The sequence below is a fragment of the Phaseolus vulgaris genome, chromosome 10 (assembly GCF_000499845.2).
Source record: "Phaseolus vulgaris cultivar G19833 chromosome 10, P. vulgaris v2.0, whole genome shotgun sequence".
Classification (NCBI taxonomy): domain Eukaryota; kingdom Viridiplantae; phylum Streptophyta; class Magnoliopsida; order Fabales; family Fabaceae; genus Phaseolus; species Phaseolus vulgaris.
In genome coordinates, this window is record NC_023750.2 from 6,550,677 (window position 1) to 6,559,239 (window position 8,563).

The window sequence follows — 8,563 nt, forward strand, 5'->3', positions numbered from 1 at the left end:
CAATCGGTTGTTTCTTCGAAACAATCGGTTGTTTATACCAGCAAACAACAAACAAACTGAATTTAAAGAGTTAGGGATAGAGAGATTGTACACAGTTGTTTATACTGGTTCACTCCAAACTAGAGCTACATCTAGTCTTCTCAGAAACCCTGAGGATATCCACTAAGCAATCACCACTTAATCACTTGCACCACAACCAAGAGAATGACCTTGAACACCTCAAGAAACACACTCTCCTTGGCCAACACTAAGATTGCTAATCTTGAACACCTCAAGAACACAGAGCCAATCTCAGCAAAACACGCACACGAATTGTTCAGCAGTTTACAAAGATTACACTTGTTACAGATGAATATCTGAAATCAATACAAGCAGAATCCTATTCAGCACCTTGATCAATCTCTCAACTCTTAAGCAATCTCAGAATTCTTTAAAAAACTCTTCTTGTTAAAAACTATGTTTCAAGATTCTTAAAAACATTAAAACAGTTTTTCAGAATATATCTAAGAATATAGTTTGTTATCAAATCTTAACAAACTCTTAATTGCATTTAAAATAGATTGGTCAAAGCATTTAATGACTGGAGTGTATTCAGTTAAAGCATTTAAAGCTCAGTCAAAGAAAACAGTTTTTCTGTTATGGTTTTAAAACAAACAATCGATTGTTTCCTCGAATCAATCGGTTGTTTTGTTACTTAACAAAAACACCATTCAAAAACAGTTTTCAAACTTTCTCAAAACACCTAAGTGTAAACAATCGGTTGTTTCAACTTAGTTTGAAAAACATTTTGCTTTGATAAAATTGAGATGCTAATTGCTTTGAGATTTAATCTAAGGGTTGATTACAACATTGAACTACCCCAGAACAAGGCTTAAACCAGCACAACAGCATCAAGCAAAGCAGAGGCTTCATCATCCTTCAAAGGATTTGGATTCTTCAAAACATTGAACACCACTTGGTTCAACAAACATCTCTTCTTGGAGTGTAATCATGCTCTGCGCGTTGGGACCTTGTGCTATAGATGGATTGGAATTTTGTCTGTCCAACATAATGAGTTAATGACCCACTTCGTGAGCTTTCATCTGACCCATAGTAGTAATAAACAAAACTTGGTTTGGAAAGGGGTGTGGGCAGCTATAGTCCGGTGTTTATGGGAGCATAGAAACTCAGTTGTCTTTAATTAAGGAGTTGTAGATGCGGAAGAAGTTTTCCAAAATGCCCAGCTTAAATCGTGGTTATGGCTGAAACATAAGGCACATGATTTTAACTACTCTTTTGCTGATTGGGTTTTGAACCCCCTATCCTGCATTAGTAGATTTAAATGAGTGAAAGGGGTGTTATGGATGGAGGTCAAATGAAGGAAGAAGTTGAGTGTCTATGTAGGAGGAGTGTGGTGTAGCAGAATTGGAAGAGTTTCTGTTTGCAGGGGTGAATTCAAAGTGGGTTGTTTGATGCAGTCATGGACCTACAGTAGATGGTGTAACAATTAATATAGGATGTGGAAGGTGTTTCTTCGTTACTTCTTAATTCTGAGAAGTTGTTGAAGTGAATGAGATGGTTGAAGGAGCGGGTAATGTTTGTTGGGTGCAGGGGAAGATAATGGTTGTGTAGGATTTGTTGTGCAGCATGGATCATCAACCTCAAGGAGAGTTTCACTCATGTTGGATGGGCATTGCAGTTATACGCTAATGAAAGTAAATGTGATGGCTGCTGGAATGGGTTTTGTTGTAGGGTGCAGGGGCTGCCTATTAAGAAGGGCCACTATTTGTAGTAGGTTTTTATTGAACCTGCTGATGTGTGATGCAGCTTTTGAGGTGCCAAAGTTGGGTTATGTTTTTCTGGTTAGGACCTTGGTTTTGCAATGAAAAGTGAGGCAAAGGGTAACCATGTGAATGGTATGGGGTTTTTGAATTTTGGTCACTGTTTTTAGAAGCAAAGTGCTAGTTTTCGGTGATGTATTGCGTTGGGGAGTTAAGGTGCAAGAATGCCTTAGTGCCTTCAAGCTTACGTGGTGCTGCTGTGTGCTCCAATTGCCTAGTCTGTTTACGAGTGGAAAGTAGAATGGTTGAGGCTGAAAACTAACAAATTTCAATTAGCTCAATGATGGAAGCCAACTTGTCCGTGTAGCTGTCTTCAATACTTGAATGCTATTTGAAACAGTGTAGCTTTAAGAGGTAAGTGTCGAAGCAGGGAAGTCTTGGATGAGTGAATTGGAAAGGAGAAAATTGTATTTGAAGAGTGGAACTGCACCAAACTTGTCACTAGCAGTTCAGCAACTGGACCTTGTTGGTTTGAAGGTGGGATGGGTCAAGGTGTAAAGGTGTGTGAAGAGTGGACCCCGTGTGGATTTTGTGGAGAAGTGGGGCTGTATTCCATGCTGCTATGCTGAGAAAGTGGGCCTAGGTTTCTGCTCTTTTATATGTGATTTGTCCCTATCTGTACATAGAAGTTTATGCTTGGTTAGTTGGTTTATAGGTCTTTATGTGCACACCTTCTATACCTTGTTTTCCTAAAGCTTTTTAGGATAGATTGTGAAGGTTTTGTAAAGGGTTAGGATACCCCGAAAGTATCCCCTTTAATTTACTTAATTCTTTGCTGATAAAAAACAAAAAACAAAAAACATAACGTACATTTGTATAAGAATTAAGTGTCCACACTATTAGACACCCCATATTATGTTCTCATTAGCTCTATTTGTATATTGTTCAATAATATCAATAAAAGTAAGAGCTAATATTAAAACCAACAACTAATTAGACAACCGTTAACACCACCTTTTCAAAAAGCAAGCATTTTAAAAATATAAACATAATCATAACAACATACTACAATTTCAAAAAAAAAAAAAAAACTTTTAGTAAGCATAAAACTTAATTTTTAGTTAAAGATAAATAAATAAAAAAGTAAAAATAGATTTTTCGTGCTTGTTACCTTCTCACAAAAAGCACTTTCTAATAAAAAAAATTAAATTGCTTTTGTTACAAAAAAAATGTCACCTACCTTTGGAGTTGGACTTTTGGGTGATATGTGTTCAGTGACATAGAGTATAGTGGATTCTCCTAAATCCAAACCATAAGATAGATTTAAACAAACAAGCATACTTGTTGAGTGTCATAGTCGTGCAGAAGAAGTTGGGTGAAGAAGGCAAGGAGAGGTGGGTTGTGCAAAAGAAGTTAGGTGAAGGAGGTGAGGTGAGGTGAGAGAAGGGAACAAAAGGTAGAAAAAAGTGGAGACCTAAGACTCTAGATGCGCCACGTGTGCAGACCAATATGACTGTGTGTGTCACATCATCAACAGTTAACGTTCTTGGTGGAAACTTAACAGAAGGGACCAAATTGAACATTTTTAAAAAACCTTGGGACGAAATAGATTTTTTTTTAAAACCACTATATTAAATTGAATATTAACCTCAAATGTAGAGACCAAAAAGGTAATTATAACTTATTTTAATCATTTCCATTGTTTTTACAACTACTTTCAATTGTCTCTTCACTCTGATCATGGTGTCAAATGACACTTTTTTTTCTTAATCTTATAGTTGGTTTTATCTTTAATTTTCAAACATTCTTGGGTCTTACTTGGAGTTATCAAACATTCTTCATTCATATTTTTTATCTATTTTTCTTAGACAATCTTACTTTTTGAATTGTTAATGGCATGTTTATAGTACATTTTATTTCACTATTGCTTGATTACCACATCTTTAAAATGTTTTGTTTAAAACTAAAATTATAAACTAAAAAATTGATTGGTTGGTGTTATAGTTGAATCTGGAATTACAATTCATATTAGATTTGGATATGGAATTGTAATTGAAATTTATTTTTGATTTGGATTTTGAATTAGATTTGACATTGAGTTTGTAATGATAATGAGTTTTGAACTATAATTGATATAGGCATGCTTCAAATTTAAAAGCGGATTGAAAATTATTTAAACTAAACTAATGTTTCATTACCTTTAGTGTCGACTTAACTGACGCTATCAATTTTTTTCTACCAGTTAGCATTGGCTTGAACCACTCAAAATCCACATTTTTTTTGTTAATTTTGTATAGTTCTGACTAAATCGACACAAACCTTTTAATTAAAATGTTTTATTTACTTAAAGTGAATGCTTTTACAACACCTTGTTAATTTTTATTTTTTTTATATTTAGTTTATTTAGCGTTGGTCTAACCAACGTTATCATTATATTATTAAATATTGGTAATCTAATTTGCGTTCGTTACGTTGACACTACTAACATCCTTCCATAGACCAACGCAAGATTCAATAACTTTCAGACATGGAACATGAGCTTTTTAGCCGATGCAAGGTGAACACTAATCACGCTTTAGTGTCAACTTTTTTTATTTGTGTGTCGCTTTTTGTCGACTCTACGACCATTTATTCTTATAGTGAGTATAATGAACACAAATTTTTAAAAACTAAATTTATGTTTTCTTCTTCTTAGTTTTGAAATATAAAGCATTTCAAAATTTAAAATTTATTTTAGCTCTATTTAAAAATGAACCAAAACAAATAAAATCACTTGATTTTTACATATTTTAGATTTTTTTTTATAATTTTTATTAGAATGAAAACCATTGATATCACAACTTCTTTGGAACAAATTTCTCACATCTCTCTGCTCTCTTCAGAAACTTCTTCAAACTCTAAAACACCATTCTCTCTCTTATTTTATATTTCCCAAACATATAAAGAAATTCACCTTGGCAAATTTTGTCATGTTCCTACAAAAATGTATCACATCAAAGTTTTTATGGTCATTCATCCTCACCATCATTCTTTTTGTTGTGGGAATTTTCTTCTTGGAATTGGTGTCTCACAAAAACAATGACAAACACGATACTTTTCACAATCCCAATATGTTTTTTTGTGAAAAATGCAACTCTCACTTCTTTCACCTACACCAACACCACCCTCCATTACAACCTCACCCTGCAACTCAGTATACCTAGCAAATTCACCACCCTCGACTACATCAACGTCGTCGCCTCCTACAACAACATCACATTTGCCTCTCAACCCGATGAAACCCTAATTGAAGGTTTCACAGGATTGAGCATTCATTTCAATGGTGAACGCGTTCTTGCACTCTCTGCGAATCAACATTCAGAGTTGGACAGTGACAACATGTCAGGAATTTACAACATCAGTGTCAAGTTTTGGCCATCGAAGAAGATTAGCACTCCTACGAAGGTTCTTTGTGACTTACAAATTCCCATGAATAATAGTATTTTGTGTGATTGGATAAAAGATTAAAGAATTATTATTATTTTTTGTATATTGGGTGTTACTTTGATCCAAGAATTCAAAAAGAGAAATCACAAAGAAGGTGAATTTTAATTTTGATGAAAAATTTTGTTTTGATTCTTTTTTATGTTGTAGAATTTGTTTTTTTTTTATATTTATTTTAGGGTTTGAGAATTCTTGTTGAGATCTTATGCATGTAAATTACTCTTGGATGGAAAGAAAATGTAGAATTTTAAATAATTTCCATAAAAAAAAATTATAAATCACGTTATCTCTTTTTCATGAGTTATGGCTGCAAAATGTTAATTAACAATTTAACACATACCAACTGTAATTAACTTCACAGATCTGTTTTTCCTCAAAATAATGGTTGGTTTTTCACTGGGTCACTATTTTATAGGCTGATTTTTAGATTAACCAATTTTAGGGTTGAATTGAACTAGATGACACTGAATTTCCAATTGAATCTCAAGTAAAAACATAATTAAAAGAAATTAATCAACTTAAAATTATTAGTTCTCTTATGTTAGTGATTAATAATAAGAAAAAATATTACAAAAGAAGAATTTAAATCACTTTCCTAATTTATTATAAGATCTAAACAAAGCTTCACTTCACTTACTCCAAAGATTAAAAAAAATAGGAAAGTGAATTAAATACCTCTTTTCTTGTTTTCAAATTTTTCCAATTTCTTGTTTTGAGCAGGGTGATTATTAATTGGAACGATGTTTTTTTTTATGCAAAAATCATAACCTATTTAGGAAATATTTCTAAACATTTTCATATTTATTCTTTTATTTGTCATAAAAAAAATTGTCATATTTTCTTTAACGCTCTATTCAACAACAACCAACAAATAAAAACTTATTCAAAAGTAATTTTGATTCACTAGATAATCTCTTACACTCAATAACAAATGAGAAGAGAAAAAGAAAAGAACGATTGCGAACAAAAAAAATGTTATAATATGCATTGATTTCTATATATATAAGTATTAACTTTATATATATATATATTTATACATATATATATATATGTATAAATATATATATATATATATATACATATATATGTATATGTATAAATATATAAATATATATATATATATACATATATATATATATGTATAAATATATAAATATATATATGTATAAATACATATATATATATATATGTATATATATATATATTTCTCTTAAAAATTATTCCATTCAAAAAGTATTGTTTTAAATACTATATGATGCATCATCTCTAAATAAAAGTATATTATAACATTTATATTTATGTCTTTTTTAAATGTCACTCTTACCTCCTCACCTAAGCCAATACTATCTAAATAAAAACATTAGAATATATATATATATATATATATATATATATATATAAATCAAATTATTTATATTATAACGATTACCATTATCAATACTTTTATTGGTATTTACTTGAATTGGTTGCTTGCATTATTTTATTTTTTTAGGAATTACTTACTTTTTTTCAATTTTCATAGTTAATTTGTATATTTATATATTGTGAAATTGATAAGATGATTCTTTTAGAAAGTTACATGTTGATAGATGATTATATAAAGAAAGAAAATCTATTATCTTTAAGATTTTGAGTTAAAGGTATAAATTAATTCATTAGTTACCAAGACCAATAACTGGATCTGATGTTCTCATTGGTCTTACGGAGAAATCACCAAAAAATTTAACATTAATATCATAAACAAATCGATATAAAAAATTACCACATCACCTTAAAAAAAGCTTAAGACAATAAATTTTGAATAGAGAGTGGGTCCTAATTTTTTATATCGTGATTTATCTATTGATTTAACAAGATCGTTTATTAAATATTGTCAAATTATGTGATAAATATTAATAATTATAAATTTCTCTAAATTATAACAAAAAATCGATTAGAAAATCTAAAGCAAAGTTCATCACAAAACATCCTCGTAAAGTGTCTTTCAAGGAAAAAAGTACTTTCAAAGAGAATTTATTTGGTATCTTAATATTCTCAAACAAGAGTAAAAAGGGTTTTATTCTACTATACTTAATTATACTTCTAAGATTTATTAATTTTTGGAATGATAGACAGTGTTCTACTACTTCTAAATATTTGAGGGTTATCTGATGGTGCTAGCATTTCGGATATAGTTTCTCAATTTTGGACAAGTTGTGATTGAAATATTCCTTTACCTTTACAGCAGATGTCTCATTTTTTTAATCATATCATGGTTAGGGAGAAACAGGATATTCCTAATTGGATTTTGAATAACTATGGTCGTTTCACTCTTAAATCGGCTATGATTTTTTTTCTCGGAACCAGGAGTTCCCTGTGGTTGGGGGTAATTAATTCATTTGGTCTTCATCTATTTTGCTTTCCAAAACACTAGTACTCTGGAAAGTTTTTCATGGACGACTTCCTACAGATCAGCATATTCAGAATAAAGATTTGCATTTATGTTCTATATGTACGCTTTGTCGCTTTGTGAAAAGCATGAGGAATCTAATTCAGCATTTATTTTTTGAATGTTCTACTACTTTGCATATTTGGAGTTGAGTTCGGCAGATTTTTCTTACTTCTCATTTCTCTTATAAGGATGGTCTTCTTTCTTTTATTAAGAGTGATGGTAGTCCTTTGGTTAAATTGATTAAGCGTGTTGTGATAACTTTTTCTATTTGGATGATATGGCGTATGAGGAATTATGTTAGATTTCAGGATAAGAGTGGTGTTTCTAGGGCTATTTCAGTAATTAAAGATTTAACTTGTCTAGTAAGAAATTCGTCTAAAGCTTCAATGAAGAATGATATGTTAGATTTCACTGTGATTAAGTTTTTTGGTATTAATACTCGTACTGGTAAAGTTCTTCGTCCTCTTCTTGTTATATTGAAGTTCCCTTCACCAGACTGGGTTAAAATTAACACTAATTGGGCTGCTAGGGGATATTCTGGTCTTGCTACTTGTGGAGGTATTTTTCGTGGGAGTATAAGTGAGTTTATGGGGAGGAAACATCAAAAGAAAATATTTTAAAGATCTGATTAGTAAGGAACCGGAAGACATTGTTTGGTTACAAGAGACTAAATGCTCTATGTTAAGTAAGGAGATTTTTTATCTTTTTTGGGTTCTAATGAAATAGATTGGGTTGAAAATGGCGTTAACTATAATGTAGGTGAGATTATTACAATGTGGAGAAAGAATTGTTTTCAGATGTCTAGTTTTTTCAATGGAAGAAATTTTTCTATTATTGAAGGGTTATGGAAGGTTGGGATTGGGGTACAAGTCACAATTGTGAATGTTTA

General features: G+C 31.1%; 1 protein-coding gene across 1 annotated transcript; it reads left to right on the forward strand.

The window, feature by feature from the left end:
* The first annotated feature begins 4,838 nt into the window (after positions 1-4,838).
* LOC137813338 (NDR1/HIN1-like protein 10) lies at positions 4,839-5,267 on the forward strand. The gene has a single exon (XM_068615516.1). It carries the CDS (start codon positions 4,839-4,841, stop codon positions 5,265-5,267), a length of 429 nt encoding a protein of 142 aa, XP_068471617.1.
* The last annotated feature ends 3,296 nt before the right edge of the window (positions 5,268-8,563 follow it).